General features: G+C 34.1%; 1 protein-coding gene across 7 annotated transcripts in view; it reads left to right on the forward strand.

Moving 5' to 3' along the window:
• Mfsd8 (major facilitator superfamily domain containing 8) overlaps positions 1-23854 on the forward strand; it is an 88980-nt gene that overhangs the window by 57302 nt on the left and 7824 nt on the right. For 5 of the 7 annotated variants that reach the window (XM_013362966.4, XM_078020707.1, XM_005335500.5 and 2 more), the window contains 8 exons: positions 2236-2327; positions 4286-4329; positions 10574-10814; positions 12156-12269; positions 14950-15094; positions 15830-15885; positions 18976-19084; positions 20823-20957. In XM_013362966.4, the coding sequence (XP_013218420.1) occupies positions 2236-2327; positions 4286-4329; positions 10574-10814; positions 12156-12269; positions 14950-15094; positions 15830-15885; positions 18976-19084; positions 20823-20957 (936 nt within the window). Of the gene's footprint in view, positions 1-2235; positions 2328-4285; positions 4330-8967; positions 9025-10573; positions 10815-12155; positions 12270-14949; positions 15095-15829; positions 15886-18975; positions 19085-20822; positions 20958-23854 lie in introns of all 7 variants that reach the window. The other 2 variants (XM_078020708.1, XM_040293310.2) reach the window with 2 other exon arrangements.

Consider the following 23854-nt stretch of genomic DNA (forward strand, 5'->3'; position numbering starts at 1 on the left):
GCTATACTTTTTAAGATTATTTATGTCAGCTTTCTAGTTTTTCTGTTTTTCTGTCTATTTTGTTACTCGTGGAATATCCCTCATCTCATTTGTGTAATTGGTCAACAACCCCTGTTTTTGTTGCTCTCAGCAACCTCCCTTCTCTCTAGTTTTATTTGAGGGCTTCTAGTTTGCTGTGGCTTTGAAAACCAGGTATCTATGCTTAATAGAATTGTGTACTTCCTCTGATTTGGGGCTAAAGATCTTTCTGTTAGTCAAGTGCATGTTTGAGTGCGTGGACTTTGTGGCATTTGAGTTTCTCAGAATCACTTTTGCTTCTTGTTGTTTTTTTTTTTTTTTTGTCTGTTTTCCAAACAGATTGCTCCTTGAGTCATAACTCAACATTTAACCATAACTCAACAATAGCAATGTGTTCTTATGGTATATTGCACATTCTATGACTCTGTCCAAATAAGCCTATTTAAAAATAGATTTTTTTTCCTTACCTTTGATTTCATCCAAGTGATTGTCTGATGCTCATTAGGGTCCATCTAATTCAAAGTTCTCTTCATTAACAGTTCTTCAGTTTGAGGTTCTAGAGTTAGCAATGTATTTATGGTATTGGGAATTGAACATGGAGTGCTTTACTACTGAGCTGTATCCTCAGCCCCTTTCTTTTTTTATTTTTGAATTACATTTGCAATAGTTTGCCTAGGCTGTCCTCAAACTTGAGATCCTCCTGCCTCATCCTCCCAAGTCCTTGAGATTTTAAGCATGCACCACTGTGGCCTGCTAAGATTTAACATTTTAAAAATAAAAAGAATATTTTGAGAATAATTCAATAAATATACTATCTTTAAAAACATAATTTGATTCCTTAACAAATTGAACCTGTCAGGCCTTGTTCAATCTGACTATCTGGCACAGACATGAGTCTGGTTAGCATAGTCCTTGTTGTCTAACAAGGTTGGTTATAATTTTTCTGACATGGAGGGGTTAGTTTCCAATTCCTTTCTTGAGTTTCCAGTGCTTCCCAATGGACCTCCTTCATTAAGGAGAACAGTGATGGATAAACTTTTTCTGGGAAGGCCCAGATGGAAGTATTTTAGGCTTTATCAGGCCTAAAGTAAAAGTCAAGAATATAAGGATAAATACTAACAAAAAAACAAATTCTACAAAAGTTTTTGGTAAAAAATTTTAAATATAATAATAAGTGAATAAAATATTTTGTAACATTGGTCTATTAATGAGAGGAATAGCATTTTAAGAGAATGACATTTCCTTAATTGGAGTTCAAAATTAGTGTTTTCAGACATTAAATTGATAAAAAAAAATCCATGTGTAAAAAGTATTCTTACCTTGTAAGTCATACAGAAAAGGTGGTGGGCTAGATTTGGCCTACAGAATATAGTTTGCTATTTCTCTCTTAGAGTAACCTAAAATGCTATAGGTGCTTCCAAGTTTTCTTTGCAATTTCAGTCTCTGTAAAAAACAATATTACTGGGGCTTCTGTCCTGATTGATCATATCTTTATAGAATCAGTTTCTTTTTTCTTATTTCTGTAGATGTTAAATCATTATACTGTTCCCTCAGTGAGCACACATTTCTCCTGTCCTCTTAGAATATGGATTCTGTTTTGTTCTTCAATAATGAATTCAGAGTTTTTTGGCAAATACAGTACTGCTATTAACCTACGTCCCCTTGTGATTTGTATATGCCAACAATAGCAAAATAGTCGGTGTGCAAATGTTTTGCCTTTTAAAGCTATCTTCTGTCTTCTAAGTATCTGTATACAATAAAGGGTAAATTATACTTTTTCTACATATGATCCATGGAAATTTTTAAAATTTGCTCATTTATATGATTAGTACAGCAGAAAACTTTTTTTCTAAATTTTTGTAAATGTATTTGTAAATTACATCTCTGTCATACCATTTGCAAACTTAAAGCAAGAGAAAATTATTAACACATAAAGATCTGCTCATAATGAGAAGGATATTCAATTTGTATAGATTTATCTGAAATGCTTCAGGTTTTAGATTTTTCCAGATTTTGGAATATGCAAAGGTAATTTTATACAGTATTTTTAGTGTGTTTATGTTTTGACTATGACCTATCATGTGGGGTTTATGTGTAAAATTTTCCACTTTGGTGTTGTGTTCATGCTCAAAAAGTCTCAGATTTTAGAGATTTTGGATTTTGGGTTTTCAGATTTAGGATGCTCAAACTATATTACTTTTTATCCTTTACATTTAGAGAATGGAACATTATAGAAACTGAAGAGCATTATAAGAGCCGATGGAGATCTATTAGGATTCTGTATCTTACTATGTTTCTCAGCAGTGTAGGTAAGTATTATACATTATAAAAATTTTAAAAATTCAAAATTAATTTTTACCTCATTTAATATTTTAAAATTACCTGTTAGGGTGTGAAAAATACATAACATAAAAATTATCATCTTAAACCATCTGAGTTCGGTGGTTTAAGCATATCTTATTCATATTGTTATGTAACCAATCTATAAAATATACTCATCCTATAAAATTGAAACTTTATACTTGTTAACTCCCACTTGAACTCCTGGCCTCAAATCGTTCTCCCACCCAACCTCCCACCCTCCTGAAAAGCTTCAACTACGTGAATGAAGCGTCATTAAATTTTGATGTAGTTTAGTTTAACTGTTTTTTTTTTATTTATGTGGTTGTTGTCTTTGAGCCTTAATTTAGTTTTCTCATTGCCATAACATACAAATAGTAAAGTATGAGAATATTAATTGGTGTTGCTTAATGAATTTTAATGTAGTATCATTATTTATAAATATATAGTTACTTAGAAGTAAAATTTTATAAGGAAATCTTTTCAGAATATCAATATCTATAACCATATTAAAAATAAGAGGGCTGATACATACACCTGTAATCCCAGTGACTCAAGAGGCTGAGACAGGAGGATCACAAGTTCGAGGCCAGCCTGGGCAACTGAGCAAGATCTGGTCTCAAAATAAAAATAAAGGGCTGGGGATGTAGCTCAGTGGTAGAACACCCCTGGGTTTAATTCCCAGTACTGGGGAATTAAAAGGATGAGGAAATATAAGAATTACCAATATTGTGAAATGTTTAGAGAATTTTTTTCCAAGTTTAGATTCTTTAAATCTGTAGGCATTGATTTTACAAGTGGTTTCTTTTAGAAGATAAATTTAATGTAGGTCATTCTACTAGACTTTTTTTTGGAATATTCCTGTTTTTTTCTCATTTGCCAGATTGGATAATAACACTTTTTATTTATTTACCTTTGGTACTTGGAATTTAACCCCAGGGGTCCTTTATCACTGAACTTCATCCTGAGACCTTTCATTTATTTATTTATTTAGAGACAGGGTTTCACTGAATTGTTAAAGTTCTTGCTAAGTTGCTAAGGCTTTCCTCAAACTTGCCATCCTCCTGCCTCAGCTTCCTGAGTTTCTGGGATTGCAGGCTTGCACCACTCGCCTACCCAATGTGTACTTTAAATGGATGAATTGTATAGTGTGTGAATTATATCTCAGTTAAACTTTTTTACAAATAGGCTTTCTAGAATTTATGATTGGATTTGGTTAACCTTTAAAATTGACAAATAAGGCTGCTCAAACTATATTACTTTTTATCTTTATATTACTTTTTATAACTCAGTGGTGGAGTACTTGTGTGAGTCCCTGGATTTGATCTCTAGCAACACACACACATATACAGAGAGAGAAACAAACAAGTAAAATTGATAAATAGCATTGGTATTTTATCACTGAAGTTCTTAAGCAGTAAAGGCTTGTAGTGATAGTGAATTTTTAAAAGATATGTACATCATGAATAATCTTGGTTCTTTATAGCCAGTACTCCCTGTATGTGACCATTTTCCTTTTTCCTAGTCTTCCCTTACAGTGAATTCTCTATCCCAAAGAACACAGGCTAAAAGCCTGCCACTTCCTGTCTAACAATGTGGCCTTTTCTCTATTTATGTCTACTATAAACACTTAAAGCTTTTAGTAATGTCTATTTAGAAATGAGACTACATGAATGAGGAGAAATAGGTTCTCTGCTTTTATTGTCTTAATATGGGCATGTACTATGATTCTGTTTTTTTCAGTCTTTAGTATTCATTTTCCTTTCAATAATTAAAAATGACACTTTTTGATAAATTACGCATTTGTGTGTACAAATTTATAGGTTTAGAATGATATTTTAAAATCTATGCTGTAGTTCCAAAAATTATATCTGTAATAGTGATTAAATTGTTATAATTGTAAATAACCAGGTTTGCCTCTTTACAGGGTTTTCTATTGTGATAATGTCAATATGGCCCTATCTCCAAAAGGTTTGTACATTTCTATCTGTTCTTTCCATAAGTAACTGTAGTAGTAGTAAGTTTTAAGTAGTTGAACATTTTCTAGAGTGGCTCTTTAGTATTCTGTAGTTTAATCTCTACTAGAATAACTTTAGAACATAGTTCCTCAAACGAGCCTTGTAAGTAAAGTAACAGAATATGTTTTGGGCAAACCAGAACACATTTGGAGTAAAATGGATGCTATACTAAGAAGACAGGATTATAGCTGGACATAGTCTTAATGCACAAAATATACAATTGATATTCCTGAGGGATAATTTCATATTTTTCCCTTGGAATTAATCTGGATTGTTGGGCAGCATTATGAATAGAATAGATAATATGCAGTATTCCCTTGGTTTTCTTGGGATATTGATATCTAGGACTTCCTACCCCAGGATACAAAAATTTATTATGGCTGCTCAAATCCCTTAAGTAAAATGATTTATTTAAGTAAAATTTACGTGTAATCTCTTCACATTCTCCAGAGACTTTATTTATTCCTAGATTATATCTAATAAAGTGTAAATGCAATGTAAATGTTTGTTAAACTCTATTATTTTTATGTGTAATAGATTTTGTTATTAATTTATAAAGCATAAACCAATGTGATTCTGCATTCTGTATACGGGGTAAAAATGGGAGTTCATAACCCACTTGAATCAAATGTATGAAATATGATATGTCAAGAACTATTTAATGTTTTGAACAACCAATAATAAAAATTTAAAAAAATTTATAAAGCATCATATTAAAAATAAACATAGAGGGCTGGGGTTGTGGCTCAGTGGCAGAGTGCTTTCCTGGCATGTGTGAGGCACTGAGTTCGATTCTCAGTGTCACATATCAATAAATAAAATAAAGGTCCATTGAGAACTACAAAAATATTTAAAACATAAATATAGAAAACTTGAGAAGGTTAAATTCTATTATTTAGAGAATAATAACTAGGGGAAAAAGTCTATGCTTATTCAGTATACTTTTCAGTGAGACCCTGTCTCAAAATAAAATAAAAAATGGGTCTGGGAAGGTAGCTCAAAGGTAAAGCACCTGAGTTGAATCCCTACCTAGTATCACTCCCCCCCCCACCCCCCTCCCCTCCCCCAAAAAAAGGAAAGAGAGAGAGAGAGAGAGAGAGAGAGAGAGAGAGAGAGAATATGATTTATCATGTGTTCCAGGTGGGAATGCAAAATGATACAGCCACTTGGGAGTTTCTTAAAAAACTTAAATATAGTTTTAGTGTAGCATCTAGCAGTTATGCTTCCAGATATTTAACTAAGTGATTTGAAAATTTATGTTCACACAAAAATCTGCATACTAATGTTTGTAGTAACTTTATTTATAATTGCCAAAAGCTGAAGTATACAACAGATACTTAAAGCAATGAGTAGAGAAGCAACATGTGTACATTTGTATAATGGAATGCTATTCCATTGTATGGTGGTGTGTACCATTGAAGGATATCATAAAAAGGCTCATAACACTGTTCTAATCATGAGGAAAACATCAGACAAATCATTCATAAAAAATAAGGAGAGTCTGAGAAACTGTCACAGCTCAGAGGAATCTAAAAAAACATGAGGACTTGGGGCTAGGGTTGTGGCTCAGCAGTAGAGTGCTTGCCTAGCATGTGTGAGGCCCTGAGTTCAATTCTCAGCACCACATAAAAATAAATAAATAAAATAGAAAGGTATTGTGTCTAATTACAGCTAAAAAATAAATATGTATTTACAAAACCATGAGGACTAAATATAATGTGGTATCCAGGTGAGATCTTAGAACAGAAAAAGGTCATTAGGTAAGATTTGGGAAAATTTGAATAAAGCACAGACTTTCGTTAATACTAATTATCAGTATTGGTTCATAATCTGTGACAAATGTAGCATACATTTCTTTTGTAGTATTAGGAATTGAACCAGGGGCCTTGCATGTACTTGCAAGCCCTCCACCACTGACCCATATCCTCAGATCCTTGGAAGTTAATTTTAAAAGTTATGTTATATAAAAAAAAATTATTATCATGACACAAAGCATTCTTTCCATATTGGCAGAGTCATTGGAATTTAAACAGGATATTTAACAAATTAGAAGCAACTATTTCTTTGCTAAAATTACATTTCTTTTATCTAGTCTTTTTTTTTTTTTATTGTAGATGGACATAATACCTTTATTTTATTTACTTTTTTTGTGGTGCTGAGGCTTAAACCCAGGGCCTCACACATGCCAGGCAAATGTTTTACCACTGAGCTACAACCCCAGTCCCTTATCTAGTCTTTTTAACCTGCAAAAGTCTCAGAAGAAGATTGTTTGTAATGATTCTGCATATTCTGAATAATAAGTTGAATTTTGAAAAGTTACAAGTCTTTCTGTAGACATTTGACAGCTTTTAAATGTAAATTTATTGAGTTTGTGAGCTGATAACTAGTCCTTTGGCAATACAAATGTAACTTCTGCCCAAAACTGTATCAATTTAATCAAGAAATTTCATAATGATATTGAGGACTTCCTGTGTACCAGGTATAATACTAAGCCTTTTTAAAATTAATTTTTAAAATTTATGTATGACATCGGAATGCATTATAATTCTTATTACACATATAGAGCTCCTTTTTTCATATCTCTGGTTGTATACAAAATATATTCACACCAATTTGTGTCTTTCTACATGTGCTTTGGGTAATAAGTCCATCACATTTCACCATCATTTCTAATCCCATATCCCCTCCCCACCCCCTGCCCTATCTAGAGTTTGTCTATTCCTCCCATGCTCTCCCTCCCTACCCCACTATGAATCAGCCTCCTTATATCAGAGAAAATATTCAGCATTTGGTTTTTTGGGATTGGCTAACTTCACTCAGTAGTAGTATCTTCTCTAACTCCATCTATTTACCTGCAAATGCCATGATTTTATTCTCTCTTATTGCTGAGTAATATCCCATTGTGTATATATGCCATATATTTTTTTATCCATTCATCTATTGAAGGGCATCTGGGTGGGTTCCACAGTTTAGCTATTGTGAATTGTGCTGCTATAAACATTGATATGGCTGTATCCATGTATTATGCTATTTTTAAGTCCTTTGGGTATAGACTGAGGAGAGGGATAGCTAGATCAAATGGTGGTTCCATTCCCAGTTTTCCAATAAATCTCCATACTGCTTTTCATAATTGGCTGCACCAATTTGCAGTCCCACCAGCAGTCGCAAAAATTAAAATCAAGAATCAACAAATGGGACGGACTGAAACTAAAAAATTTCTTCTCAGCAAAAGAAACAATCAGTGACGTGAATAGAGAGCCTACATCTTGGGAGCAAATCTTTACCCCTCACACATCAGATAGAGCACTAACCTCTAGGATATATAAAGAACTAAAAAAGCTAAGCACCAAAAAAACCAAATAACCCAATCAATAAGTAGGCCAAGGACCTGAACAGACACTTTTCAGAAGATGGTATACAGTCAGTCAACAAATATATGAAAGTTCATCATCGCTAGCAATTAGAGAAATGCAAATCAAAACTACTCTAAGATATCATCTCACTCTAGTCAGAATGGCAGCTATTATGAAGACAAACAACAATAAGTGTTGGCTAGGATGTGGGGAAAACACACACTCATACAGTGTTGGTGGGGCTGCAAATTGGTGTAGCCAATTTGGAAAGTACTAAGATTTATCTACATCATCCTTGAACTTCAGAGCAACCCTGGGAGGTAGTTACTGTTAGTCCTATTTGACAAGTGAAGAATTTGGGCTGAGAAGACAAGTTCTTTGTCCAAGGTCACACAGCTAGAAAATGGCAGACATTTTCTGAATTTCAGGATACTAATTATTTCATGATAGTATGTTGCAAGATATCTTGCTTTTAAGATAGTGTGTGCAAAATATTATCTAGCTTATCATCTGTCAGAAAGATAAAAGCTAGACTAAACTTTTCTCCCACAAAACAAATAAACAAAAAGCAGCAAATTTTCCAAAAGAATTTGGTTCTATTCTGAATATGTATCTCCTGGCCCCTGGTGACAGACAGGCATCAGTGAAGTGTTGCCCAAAGGTGGGGATGACCTCTAGAAAGACACATTCTTAGAACACAAATTATGAATTAGAGTGATAGCTTATTTTATTGTGTCAGGGAGTTGATGAGTTATGATAATATAGCATGATAATAAAACTGGCATATTATTAAAAGAAAACATTAAGAAATATTTGTCCTTATATTGTATAGGTAAGTCACTAAGTACATGTAATATAGTGACCTGCTCCTAAGCACTGTACATATGTTGGCTCAAATAATTTTTATAAAAACTCTGGAGGAGGTTATCCCCACCTGACTGATACAGAATTAAAGTGTCTAGGCTTGATGGTGCCCACCTGTAATCCCAGACAGGTGCTGGAGGTGAAGGCAGGAGGATCACAAGTTCAAAGCCAGCCTCAGCAATTTAGTGAAGCCCTAAGCAACTTAGCAAGACCCTGTCACAAAATTAAAACTAAAAAATGGACTAAAGATATGACTTAGTGGTTAAATGCCTCTGGGTTTATTGCCTGGTATGAAGACAAAAACAAACAAAAAATCCAAATACATTATATTATAATATAAATAATATATTAAAGCATATTATTTATTTTCTCAGCTACTCAGGATTTTTCAAATGGAGCTAAGTAGAACCTAGTTGGGACACTCCTTAATGGTAGGGACTGTGTTTATTCTTTTTTGTATCCCTATTGCCTATCTTAAGTTTTTGTTACATTTAAGCAATAATCTGCACGATAATAGGTGAGGAGCTTTGAAACACACGCATTCATATCTAAGTTCTCCTAGCAAAGCATTAACATTGCTAGAACTTTGACTTTGTCACTACTGTTGCATTTTAGAGAACAGTGTTTTGAACTTCAGTACCCAACACTTTGGGAGTTTATTTTTATTTAATTAATTAATTAATTAATTAATTTGGACTGGAGATTGAACCCAAGGCACTTTACCCTTGAGTTACATTCCCAGTTCTTTTTATTTCTTATGTTGAGACAGGATCTTACTAAGTTGCTGAGGCTGCTGCATATTTGTGATCCTTCAGCCTCTGGAGTACTTGGGATTATAGACATGTACCATCACACACAGCTGTTGATTTTTAAGTTGATTTTCTATATTTATTTAAATTCATTTTATAAAGTTTAATGGTTCTTGTTTCCCCCAAGTAACTGTTTATGTTGATTTGTTTCACAGTCCCTTTTCTAAACGAAAGTTTTCTATTTTTCTGAAAGTGTTGTATTTTCTGAGTTTTAGTCATTTGGTTCTCTCTTCACTTTTCATGATAGTAAACCCTCTTTAGGTCTAGGGATGTAAGTCATCGATAGAATATGTGCCTAGCATGCCATAGACCCTGAGTTCAATTCCCAGTAGCATCAAAACCAAAACCAAAACTAAACCTTCTTTAAGTAGCAGAATGGACCCTGTATGTTGAAAGGAAGAATTAGTAATACTTTTAATAAGAGAATTGTCAGCTTTTGTGTTTTACCCATTATGCCCAGTGTAAAAAATAGTACTAATAGATTTACACACTAATGTCTGTTTATGGGATAGCATAAATATAAAAAATTGTATTTATAAGAATTAAGGAATACCTCATTATTTTTATATGTATATATAAAACATTTATATATAAAGTATAATTATCTTTTCAACAAGATTTTTATGCACCACTTATTTCCATAAAAATTAAAAAAAAAATGAAGCTCCCTTTAAGGGAGCTGTATATAGTGTGAGAAATAGAAAGTCTGGTAGCCTTAATTGGATCCAATTGTAGCCACTTCAATTATAGCCCTTCCCTTTTGCTCTCCCTAATTTTAAAATAAACCAATAGTGTAGATTGTATCCCAAGTCTTCCAATCAGAATGCAGGTAGTGCTGTCTGAGGTATATGAAAGGGCAGACTGCCCACCTAGGCGTCCTTGCTAGCCAGGTTCCTTAACTTGCTTCTCTGTCAGAAGTACAGTTTGCCTTGTCCACTTGCTTTTGATTTCTGGTGGCACCTCATTGTTTCTAACACAGTGAATTGTTAGCACATTTAATTGTAATGTCAGAAGTTTAAATTCTTTCCTGTAATAGAGTTCAGAACCTCTATGTTAGAATTGTTTCTGTTTTTTAATAGAAAGACTTACATGGTCAGACAAATGTATTTAAACTTTACCTTTCTTGGGTAAACAATTCTTAAAGCATTGTGTTTATTTATTTTTTTTGCAGATTGATCAGACAGCTGATGCAAGTTTTTTGGGCTGGGTTATTGCTTCGTTTAGTATTGGTCAAATGGTAGCTTCACCTATATTTGGTTTATGGTCTAACCATAGACCACGGAAAGAACCTCTCGTCATCTCCATCTTTATTTCAGTGGCAGCCAACTGCCTCTATGCATATGTCCACGTTCCAGCTTCTCATAATAAATACTACATGTTGGCCGCTCGTGGATTGGTGGGATTTGGAGCAGGTAATATGTTTGTATGTATATGTCTAATTGTGTCAACTTCACATTCATCCTAATGTTTATGCCCTCTTGCCTGGCTTTATTTCTTCTTAGTCTAGTATCTCACAATTGGGCACACCCATCTTTTCTTACAAAGAGGCAAATATGTTTTCCTATCACTTTGCCTTGCTCATTGTGTTTCATTACCTGTAGGTTTTCTCCTTTGTTCCCATTATTATCCTTCAAGATGCAGATTAATTTCTACATCTTACATGAAGCCCTCCCACACCACTCTACCCCTCGATCTTCCTTTTCTCTGATCTCTCTCTTGCACTTTCTTATAGTCTTGCATGGTTTTATCCTTTCTTGCTAGTCAGATGGTAAGCTCTTTGCAATTAGAGATAGTTATGATACTTTTTAATCTTCTCTGGCTCCTAGCAGAGTCTCTTGAACATAGTAAGTGCTCAGAAAAACTTTTTTGGGTTTTGAGAATTATATCCAGGGTTTCTCTATCACTGTGCTATATCCCCAGTCCCTCTTATATTTTGTATTTTGAGACAGGGTCTTGGTAAGTTGCCCAGGCTGGCCTGGAACTTGGTGATACTCCTGTATTAATCTCCTAAGCATCTGGGATTACAGGCATGCCCTACCACACCTGGCTCAGTAAAACTCTTGAGGTAAATTGTTATTGGATTTTTTCCCCTATTTCATATATTTCAGGTCTATGCATGCAGAGTTTGTGACATCTTTCCTTTAAAAATAGTTGTAAGGGCTGGGGATGTGGCTCAAGCAGTAGCACGCTCGCCTGCCATGCGTGTGACCCAGGTTCGATCCTCAGCACCACATATCAACAATGATGTTGTGTCCGCCGAGAACTAAAAAATAAATATTAAAAATTCTCTCTCTCTCTCTCTCTTCTCTCACTCTCTCTTAAAAAAAAAAAAATAGTTGTAAGCCTAGTGGTGCATGCCTATAGTTCCAGCTACTTGGGAGGCTAAGGTAAGAGGTAAAGGGCAGTCTGAACAACCGAGCAACATTCTGTCTCAAAATAGATGCAAATAAAAAATGGTAGTATGCCATTCACTCAGAGTTTTCTGAGTGCTTAATGGAGAAAGTTTGATATTTTTATAATGCCATTTTTCTATCTATTCAAAACTGTGTTTTAATATTACTAAAAATTCTGTTTTCCATTAATTCATGCATTTGTTCAATAAACATTTCTTAAATGCTTTGTATGATCATAAAGAGGAAGCAGTGACTATAATGTTGACCAACATTTCTTTTTTTGCATAGAGCCAAATTAAGTGCCATGTTATAAATTGAAGGATATTCTCTCTTATTGTGGATTATTGTGTCTTTTATTAGGAAATGTTGCAGTGGTTAGATCATATATTGCTGGTGCTACTTCCCTTCAGGAAAGGACAAGTTCTATGGCCAATACAAGTACGTGTCAAGCATTAGGATTTATTCTAGGTCCAGGTAAGTGCTCTTCACTTGTCATGATTTGAATTTGAATTGGGGAAACCTTTGTGTTTTAAAGATACATACAATCCAGTATAAAACCTCCTGGCTGATGGGCAAAATGAGGGAAACTAAATTTTTATTTGTATTTAATTTTTTGCAATGCTGGGCATTGAACCAAAGGGTTTTTGTGTGCTCGGCAAGTGATCTGGCAGTGAAGCAAGGCTCATTTTACTTTGACACCAGTTCTCTCAAGTTAAGTGCTATTTGTCCCACTTTACAGATGAGGATGCAAAAAGCAGAGAGAGCCTAAGAAAATTGGTTACCCAGATAGTAAATGGGAAATTCAGGTTCGGATCTAACTCTGACTCTTGTCAACTAATCAGTTTGATCTGACATCTTTGCAAGAGTTTATTTTTCCATTTATTGAAAACAATTTTTTTTACTAAAGTATTTGAGGAAAGTTATAAGATTCTTTACCCTTTAACCCTTTGCCCATAGCTTTAAGACTTTTCTACGGCTGAAGAAAATGAAAATGTGTTTCGTTTTGTGGATTTTGGGGGGGTAGGGTGGGGCATTGGGATTGAACTCAGGTTGCTTAACCACTGAGCCACATCCATAGCCCTTTTTATTTTTTATTTTGAGACAGGGTCTCGAAAAGTTGATTAGGGCCTTGCTAAGTTGCTGAGCCTGGCCTTGAACTTGTGATCCTCCTGCCTCAACCTCCGGAGTTGTTGGGATTATAGGTGTGCACTCTCATGCCTGGTTGAAAGTGTTTACTATTTCTTCCAAAGCCTCTATCCTTTTGCTAAGTATAAAAAAAAATTAATATGATTTTAATAATTCCCCAAGGCAAATTCATTTGGCTGAGTAGAGAAATTAGTCATTTTTTTTCCAGTTTGTTTGAAATCAACTTTATTCAGAAATAATGTACATAGAATAAAATGTACCCAATTAGAAGTATACTTTGATATTTTGACAAATATATGAATTATTTCGTTTCAACCAAAATATAAAGCATTGATTATCTCAGAAGTTTGCTCGTTATACAATTTTATTTTCAACTATTCCACTTTCCCTGTCATTATAATTTATTTTCTCCCATTCTAGAATTTCATATACTTGGAAATATGTGGTATGATTCTTTATTTGGGACTGGATTCTTTTGTTATTATGCTGTTCTGGTTGTTGATTATTTCATCCGTATTATTTCATATTTTTCATGCCAAATTATGCCATTATACATGAGCTCTCTTTTTTTTGTATTACAATTCTTAATATATCTTTATACCAAAATTTATCATATCTCTGTACATAAGGTATGTTGACACCAAATTTACATCTTCATTTATGTATTTTGTATAATGATTACCGTCATTTTTAATGTCCAGAAAATATTGAAAATCCAGATTCTTGGTCTATGCTTTGGCTGTTGATTACATTTATGACTATTATCAGTTTTGATTTAACTCAGTTTACTTCATCATTATTAGCACATCACCCCCACCCCCAGTTCCCATTACTTCCTTTTCTTGAGCCAAAAAAGGCTCAACAGAATAGGGTCTAATTCATAGGTTTATCTGAATCCTAATATTTTGGTTTAATATTCTGGAACAAATATAAGCACAAATGTAGATGGGTTGAACCTTAAGGCTATACTGTAAAATACACAAGGACATAGCCTAGGTCTTCTTATTTTTCACTCTGCCTCCTCATTATTAGCACAATACCTTGTGTAGATAGAATATTGTTGACCACCTTCAAAGTTTTGAAAGATTATCTCATTTAAACAGTTTGTGTTATAGATAAGTAAATGGAAGCCTGAAGAGATTTGATGGCTTCTTCAGTAGTAAGCACTGAACAAGTGGTGCATTTACTGAATGCTTGCTATGGGCTGGGCACTGTTCTTTAGGTAGAGCATCTCACTTCCTTCTCACCCTAAGGTTATATGCTAGTGATTAACAGAGCCTCATATAGAATTCAGACAGGAAAGCAAACCACAGTACTGTTGATGTCCAGTTTTGCCACAGATCAAATTTTAAATTATATCAAATATATATAATTTGGGTATATAAATAGTGATATTTAAAATATTTGACCTAAAATATGATGTTTTCTTTGTTATAATGAAACTGATTAAACTTTTATAATTTATTTATTGAAGAAACTGTATAACTTAAATTTCCAATTGGAATTTTTTTTGAGAAAAGATCCTGGGGCTGGGGTGTGGTTCCATGGTAGAGCATGTGCTCTGCATCCTTGAAGTGCTGGGGTTCATGTCTAGCACTCTTCCCCACTCCTCCACCCTATACCTCCAAAAACAAAAAGCAAAAAAAGGAGATATTGACAGGTAACTTAGATATAGTCCTTTGTGGATGCACATACGTCAGTTTCTCTCACTCTTTTATTATTGTCTCCTTAAGGAGTCTTTTCAGACTTTTTTTTTCCGAGTTACTCCACCCCCAGGAAATTTCAATGCCACATCTCTTCATCTATTTTTATGTGCTTTACAATAGAAGAAGGGAATTGTTGTTGCCACCCCCCAATCAAGAACCAATTTTCTTGCTGCTGTGGGGAATGCGTGATGTAGATGGATGATTCCTTAATGTGACTTCCATTCTGAGACAAATGTCTTGCTTTTCTTTAAGCCTGTGCCTCCCATATAATAATTCATTTGTGTACATTTTATTTGAATAAGTTTTTCAGACTTGTTTTGCTCTAATTGGAGAAAAGGGCGTGACATGGGATATGATTAAGCTACAGATAGACATGTATACAGCACCAGCTTTACTTAATGCCTTCGTTGGAGTTTTAAACATTATTCTGATCATCACTGTGTTAAGGTAATTAGAGATGATGATATAAATTTTCATAGATATAAATTTTAATAAGATTTGTCATTATTGGTAGAAAATTCTCCCTATGTAGTCTTTGTTTTTGATATTTATTATAGTTGTGTTCACATTCTTTGATCAGTTAAAGTATGTAGTGATAGCAATTATAATAGTAGACAACTTGATAAATGAGCACAGATTATGAAGATCTTTGAATATTCAAGATTTGATCTTTTTAAAAATTTAATCTTATTTGTTTTCAAGATTTGGTCCTATTGACTACGTGTTTCTAAGTAAGGATATGTTACGGAAGCAGCATTTTAAGTAGATGAATGGATAAGTGTCTTAAATTTATAAGTTGCTTGGAATGTATGTCTCTTATATTAGAGATAATTTTCTAAAATTACAGATGTTTTGTTAACTTTGTTTCTTTAGAATGCTTTATCCAATTGTCCGAAAGCATTTGTAACTAATGTTTCAGATAACTGAAAATTTAAAATACTGACTAAAATAGATCACATATGCTTTTGGATGCATTGGGTATTTTTTTTCATTTTATGGTTAATATAATATGAATTATAACTTCTGTCTTTTTAAGTTTATTGGTTGTATTCATCAGTAGTAATTTCATTACTCAGAAGTCATTAAGGAAACTATATCAGAATGTAAAAAAATAGAATTAAATCTGAACTGTTTCTGTATTAATCATTTTCAAAATACAGTATTTACATTTTTCTTTTTAAGAGAACATCGAGTGGATGACTCAGGACGACAGTGTAAAAATATTAATTTTGAAGAAGGTACTATTCACCTATTTGAGTAAATTACTTTGGCATTATCAAAGTGTTTCTAATGATTGTTTGTTGTTTGCTTGGATTATTCTTCTGAGGACAGTATAATGGGTGTTTGGGAAAAAGCTTCAAAACTGAAAGGACCTAAATTGATTTTTTCAAAAAGAAATTTTTCTATATCAATTATTTGACTCTCTCATGTTGGCAGAGTTAAAACCATTGCTAAGCCAGGCACCATGGCGCACGCCTGTAATCTCAGTGGCTGGGGAGGCTGAGGCAGGAGGATCGAGAGTTCAAAGCCAGCCTCAGCAATAGTGAGATTCTAAGCAACTCAATAAGACTCTGTCTCTAAATAAAATACAAAATAAAGTTGGGGATGTGGCTCAGTGGTTGAGTGCCCCTGAGTTTAATCCCCAGTTCCCCCACCTCCAAAAAAAAATTGCTAAGAATTATTTCATGTTATTTTCGAACAATCAGTTTTCTAAAACTGTGCCTTTCTGTTTCAAGTAATTCTTTATTGCCTTATGGTTTCTCTTTATTGCCATATGGTTTCTCTTTTTTTTTTTCATTCTTTTATTATACTTTGTAAATGTACATTTTTCATCCTTTAAATCTTTCTTTGCCTCATAAATAATGTCCAATCTAGGAAGTGGATATATTTTACCAAACACACCATTATTTAAGTGCTAACTGTCCTTGGGGATTGTCTTTCCGTGTTAAACTGTAGCCTGGTCCCTACCCTCAGTGAATATTCAAAGCTATGGAAAAGACCTGGTGTTAATTTGCCAAGCACTTTCATATAAAATTGTTTTTAAATTTTAGAACATGTTTAGATAAAATGTTCATAATCAATTTTAAAATATTCTAGTTTATAGAGGTTTATCCTGGGATGATAATTTCCACTTACATAGAATTCAAAATCAATATATTAATGTAGTCTTTCCTCAAAATTCTTTTTTTTTTCTTGTTTTTTTATTTATTAATGAATTGGGGGTTAAACTCAGGGGTGCTTAGCCACTGAGCCACATCCCCAGCTCTTTGTATTTTTTTGAGACAGTGTAAATTCTAATTTGGCTTGGGGCAGTGCTGATAGTTGATTTGAAGAAGTCAAGACTGCCTTCTAGGTAGTGATTGAAAATCAAGGAGGTCGATCCAAAACAGTACAAGGGATCTGGGGAATATACCTCAGGAGTAGAGTGCTTGTCTAGCATGTGTGAGGACCTGGGTTCCATCCCCAGCACTACCAAAAAAATAATAATCAAAACAGTATTTGGGCCCCAAGGACCTTGAAGAAGATCTAAACAAGGGGCTGGGATTGTGGCTCAGTGGTAGAACTCTTGCCTAGCATATGCGAGGCCCTGGGTTCAATCCTGAGCACTACATAAAAATAGATAGATAAAAATAAAGATATTGTGTCCAACTACAACTTAAAGGAAAAAAAAAAAAAGATCTAAACAAAGGTGACCTGTTCTCTTTGCATGGTTCGAAGAAAGGAAGGTCTCAAGCTAGATATCTCAAGTTGCTAATTCCCCCCCAAGTCTAGTAGACTATTTCCAGATCTACTTTTTATTGGAGGAGGATATCCTTCTCTAGAATGCTGAGGTAGAAAGTCAGATTCTATCATTAAAAATGATAGAAACTTTACTGTCATAGGAGAGTTGTACCAACCCCTTCCTGCGACTACATGCACACTTAAAAATAATGTACATAAGTGACACATTTTGACATACTCACATGGCTTATGCTGGGTACATGGATGAATTGCAAAATGGCATAATGGGCTTACATATATGGATGTAAATGGGGCATACGTCACAGTGACATTGGGAATAGCTCAAGTTAAGTGTGCAGTTTAACTACAAAGATGAGAACTCATTACACTCACTTTGCCTTCCCACTTTATAAAAAAAAAAACCCATCAAATACTAGTTATTTCTCTGTAAGATATGAGTAACAAGGATTTTTTTAAATGGCAGTGTTTTAAAATGGCATAAGAATTTTTATTAATACTGATTTCATGTAACATTGAGATTAAAAATACATATCTATTTAAGTGAATCGTAGACTGGGGACTGATTTAGTAAAACTATTTTATTTTTTTAATTAATTAATTATTTTTTAGAGGGAGAGAGAGAGAATTTTTTATTATTTTATTTTTTAGTTATCGGCAGACACAACATCTTTGTATGTGGTGCTGAGGATCGAACCTGGGCCGCACGCATGCAAGGCGAGCGTGCTACCACTTGAGCCACATCCCCAGCCTATAAAACTATTTTAATTCTTCATGAAATCATTTTAAATTTCAGATTTATTAAAATAGAATAAAATAGCAATTGAAATTTAAAGCAAATTTAAATAAATACATTCTTATAGAATTCTATATCATTTTATTACCAAATTCTGAAAAATACATACATTTTGAATAGAGATACCAAACAGAATGTTCCCTAAAGATATAAAATTGAAATATATTGCCAGGGGTTCGAGGCAGAAGTGCCTACCTCACGTGTGTGGGGCCCTAGTTTGTTTGATCAGCAACACACAAAAATATTTGAAATATTTCTCCTGTTGGGGGTTCACTTTTTTTTTTTTTAAGTTGTCAATGGACCTATATTTTTAGTTATTGGTATGTGGTGCTGAGACTCTATCCGAGTGCCTCACATGCTAGGCAAGGGCTCTACCAGCAAGCCACAACCCCAGCTCTCACTTTACTTTTGTGTAGTACCACTTAAAAATTATTTTTAAGTATGTTTAACCATTATTCCTGGACAGGTACAGTGATGTACACCTGTAATCCCAGGACCTGTAGAAACTGAGGCAGGAGAGTTGTAAATTTAAGGCCAGCCTTGGTGAGGTAGTGAGAGCCTGCCTCGGAATGAAACATAAAAAGGACTGGGGATGTAGCTTAGTGAGTGTTATGGTGCCCAGTACTGTAGGAAAAAATATTTGTGTCGTAGAAATCCTGTTACTTTTAAACTGCTTTGAAGCCTAAAAATGATTTTTATTTATAGAATTAACTGTATGTAACACATTATTTTAGTATCTTAAGAAAAATTTAGATATATAGGTAATCTAATTTTTTTTCTTATTTACCTATAGCAAGAATAGATGAAGTTCAGGATTCCCAAGGAAATATTGATCAAGTTGCTGTTGTGGCTACCAATGTTCTGTTTTTTGTGATTTTATTTATATTTGCCCTTTTTGAAACGTAAGTTTTATTCTGTCTTCATCTAAATCAGATTATTTATTAATTTGTATTTCTTAATGCAGTGTTAATTAAACATACTGATATTATAAAATATCTAATGTAGGGCATATTTTTCTTATGATGTAAAAAGTATATATTAATTTTGTATCATGATTTAATTAACTTTAAGCTATATAGCTCCATATTTATGTATGCAGCATTCAGTGTGGCAACTTTAGATGTATTTAATCCTTGATTATGAAAAAAGAAAAATTAGTATAAAATCTCCTGTAGGCTTCATTGACTTTAATTATCATATGGACCTTTCATTTTAAAAATACTGTTCTATTAGACTATAAAGATAGTACATTCTTGCTGGGCGCCGTGGCACATGCCTGTAATCTTAGCGGCTCTTGAGGCTGAGACAGGAGGATTACAAGTCCAGCCTCAGCAGTTTTTAGCGTTGTAGCATATATTAGAATTTCTTTAACTTTTTAAAGCTGAATAATATTCCATTGTAGGTATTGTTACATTTTATTTATCTATTCATCTGCTGACACTTTGATTGTTTTACTTTTTGTATTACAAATAATGTTGCTATGAACATTGATGTATGAATATTTGTTTGACTCTTGGCTTTCAGTTCTTTAGAGTATAGTAGAGATTGAACTCAGGGGTGTGCTGTATCACTGAGCTACATCCCCACTCCACACACACAGTTTTTCTTTTTGGAGATAGTGTCTTGCTAAATTGCTAGGCTGGCCTCAAATGTGTGATCCTCTGGCCTCAGCTTCTTGAGTTGCTGGTCTTAACAGGCCAGTGCCATCACACCAGGCTTTCATGCTTAATTTTTTGGGAAACTACCAATGTGTTTTCTTTTTCAACTCACATGATTTTAAAGCTTAAAATTACACTTGTTCTTTTTAAAAACATATTTTAAATATAAATGCCATTTTGTAGTCAGTTAATAGGAGGAGGGAAAATGTGGGAAAAGAAGCTTGGCAAGGAAGGAGACAATCATTTAAAGGAAGAGAGAAATTCAGAGGTAGGGAGAAATCTATATACTTTTAAAGGTAGGGATAAAAGAGACTGAGGAAGAGAAAAATAATCCAAAGGATTCTAATACTTATTAGCAACATTTCACTGGAAATAAAATAATTTATTTATTTTTTTAGCAGTATAGTGTATTTTATAAAGATAATTAAGATAATAGGCATTATTTTATAAACAAATAAGAACAGTTCTGGACCGCTTGCAGCATATACAAGTGACAACTTTAAAAATTTACTTTTGCAGAGGTTCTTTAAGGAGGAACACTGGTCACCACATAGAAAGAACACCCCCAAGGGAGACCAGTCAGTGGCACGCCTGCCCTCCCAGATTCAAAGCTTCACTGAGAAGAGAGATCTGTTTAAACCAAAGAATAATCATGATGATTTAGTTATGTTCGAATGATAGGAGTTATGATTGGTTTGGTTTAATTCCTTTTCCTGTTTTTTAGACTTTTTGCAGTACAGCTACAGCTATATTACTTATGTAATTAAAGTAAATATTAATAAATAGGGAAGCTTAGGTATGTACAATAAAATATGCTTAAGATGTGTTTATTCAATCTTGCGTATAACATAGGTAGGCCATTGTCATTGTTAAAAGGGATGCAAACACTTGAATGTGAAGGTATCATTAAAGTTTATACTTCATTTTAACAATTACTGTGATTTAAATAAAATAACAATGGTTTATTTTTTATTTTTCTTAGAATCCTTGCTCCATTGACAATGGACATGTATGCTTGGACTCAAGAACAAGCTGTATTGTATAATGGAATAATACTTGCTGCTCTTGGAGTTGAGGCAGTTGTTATTTTCATGGGGGTTAAATTACTTTCCAAAAAGTAAGTTTTGTCTGGTTTTGTTTCAAATCTAGTTTTTAAAAATCAAAACATGAAACATGGCTGGGGTTGTGTCTCAACGATAGAGCGCTCACCTGGCATGTGCGAGGCCCTGGGTTCGATCCACAGCACCACATAAATAAAGATATTGTGTCCAACTAAAAGAAGAAAAAACATGAAACACAGCTAGCTAATAACAATGTCAGTAAATATGCTATAAAATAATTTAAAGTTTTTCTCTCATTTATGTATTAGTTTTAGTTTTGGAAATTTTCAAACAGATTTAAATTAGATTGTTAAGCATGATATTTCTGTATTCTGGCTTTTCTTTAATATTGTTTTTATATTTTTTATACTTTATTTGCTGAGGATCGAACCCAGGGCCTCAAACGTGCTAGGCAATCGCTCTATCACTGATCCACAACCACAGCCCCTCTGGCCTATCTTTGGTGAAGCAAAATATTTTACCAAGCAAATAATTGTCTACTAATGTAGCTTTTGTGTGTTATGAAATAGTTTAAAAAGTATTTCTAAAAGTTTTATGTGTTTCATAAGACATTGTCCTGCCATATGTAATATGTTATATAACAGAAAAGATTTGGTGGTTAAATTTGGTTAAGATTAATGAACTAATTGATTTTAGAACATTTAAGTCTTTAGTATGTAAAGTATGTAAATATCATATAATATGGCAAATATAGTTTGTAGCATTTCTCAAAACTACTGTTTTTAAAAGAATTTCTTTATGAAAGTGTAACTGTAAGAACACTTTGGAGGAAGTTCAGTCACCAACTCTAATGCAGGATGTTAACTGACCAAATCAGTTCTAATGCTTGTTAAAATCAATCAACAGATATTGAATTGGTATGTAGGGTCAGATTGCAATGGAGGGTGCTATGGAGACAGAAATCTTGCTACAATAATAGAGCAGTGCTGTGTATATGAAATGTCCAGTTCTGTACCTTCAAAGAAGTTGTGTTGGGGGCAGTAAACATGATGTGAAGGCAAGTCTTGGTGAGCACAGTGAAGAATCTGGGAGTGGTCTAGGAAGCATGGCCGAGGAAGTCATATTCAGAAAGACTTCAGGAGCTGTGGTTGTGGCTCGGTGCTAGAGCACTTGTCTAGCATGTGAGAGGCACTAGGTTTGATTCTAGGCACCACATAAAAATAAACAAAATAAAGGTATTGTGTCCATTAAAAAAAAAAAAAACTTTAGTGAAGTTGGAGATCAGCCATATACTCAGTCTTCTCTTTTCTGCGAAGACTGAGTTTTTGGGTTTTTAAAAAACAAGCAAAAAGGCCAGTTTGACCAGAGTAGAACTAGAGAAATGCCAAATGGTACAGAAGGTTTGAAAGCTGAGGAGCCTACTGGTCCTCTTAGGGTGATAGGATGCCTTCGGTTTTCAATTTTTTTTAATGTTGTTAGTTTTGTTTGCTTTTGAAAGCTTCTGGTTTTGTTTATATATTTTTCTCTTAATATGCAAAACTTCCATATACAGAGGTCTAGAGAGCGTTATGTTCTGCACCGCTAGTATCCATTATCTAGCTCCAACAATTACATACACTGGGACAGTCCTGTGTCATCTTTGTTTTCACCTACTACTCCACACTTTCTTTCCCCTGCATCTGGATTATTTTGAACCTGAAACCAGACAGCATTTCATACTTTCCATAAATATTTCATTAACTGAAAGTTTAACATTGACACCATCATCACATCTAAAAAGTGAACAGTGATTTCTGAAAATTGTCACATATCTAGGGCTGGGGATGTGGCTCAAGCGGTAGCGCGCTCGCCTGGCATGTGTGTGGCCCGGGTTCAATCCTCAGCACCACATACGGACAAAGATGTTGTGTCCACCGAGAACTAAAAAATAAAAAATATTAAAAATTCTCTCTCTCTCTCTCTCTCTCTCTCTCTCTCTCTCTCTCTCTCTCCTCTCTCACTCTCTCTTTAACAAAAAAAAAAAAAGAAAGAAAGAAAATTGTCACATATCTAGACAGAGTTTGTGTGTGTTTTTTTTTTTTAAAGAGAGAGTGAGAGAGGAGAGAGAGAGAGAGAATTTTTAATATTTATTTTTTAGTTCTCGGCGGACACAACATCTTTGTTGGTATGTGGTGCTGAGAATCGAACCCGGGCCGCACGCATGCCAGGCCAGCGCGCTACCGCTTGAGCCACATCCCCAGCCCCAGTGTTTTCTTGACTATCTCACATGAATTTAGTTTGTTCCTCACTTTGCTTTCTTGATTCAATCTCTTTCATTGACTGGTTTCTTCCCTCCCTTTGTCTTTCTCTTCTTCCTCCCTTACAAATTGAGGCCAGGATGTTTATGTTGTAGTTTCTGCTTTTTGGATCTTGCTAGTTTTTAAAATATCCCTTTGTTTACTATATTTTGGAAACTGATCTGTACTTAGATCTAGAAGTTTAAAGAGATTTGGGTTCCATTTTTTGGCAAGAAAATAAGTGGTGTGATATTCTTACCTGAGAAAAAATATAACGTGTCTTTTTTCTCTCTTCATGGTGTAAGTCACGATCGATCATTCCCTGAATCCATCCAAGGGCCCTTGTTAAGTGCTGACAGTTTGCCCTCCAGATCTGAGGCTCCCCATCCATAGACTTGACCAAACTCAGATAAAAATATTTGGGGAAAAAATTGCACTGAACCTGGAGTTTTTTTCTCAACATCAGTTCCTAAATAATATAGTATAAAAGTATATACATTTATATTTTGAGGTATTATAAGTAATATAGAGATGACTTAAAATACAGAGGAGAATGTAGGTTATTACCCTTTACTGTGACATTTTACATGAGGTACTTGAGTGTCCTTGGATTTTGGTAACCTCAAGGGGCTCTTGAAACCAACCCCTTGCAGATACTGGGGGACAACTGCATTTTA

The sequence above is a fragment of the Ictidomys tridecemlineatus genome, chromosome 9 (genome assembly GCF_052094955.1).
Source record: "Ictidomys tridecemlineatus isolate mIctTri1 chromosome 9, mIctTri1.hap1, whole genome shotgun sequence".
In the NCBI taxonomy this organism is placed as follows: Eukaryota; Metazoa; Chordata; class Mammalia; order Rodentia; family Sciuridae; genus Ictidomys; species Ictidomys tridecemlineatus.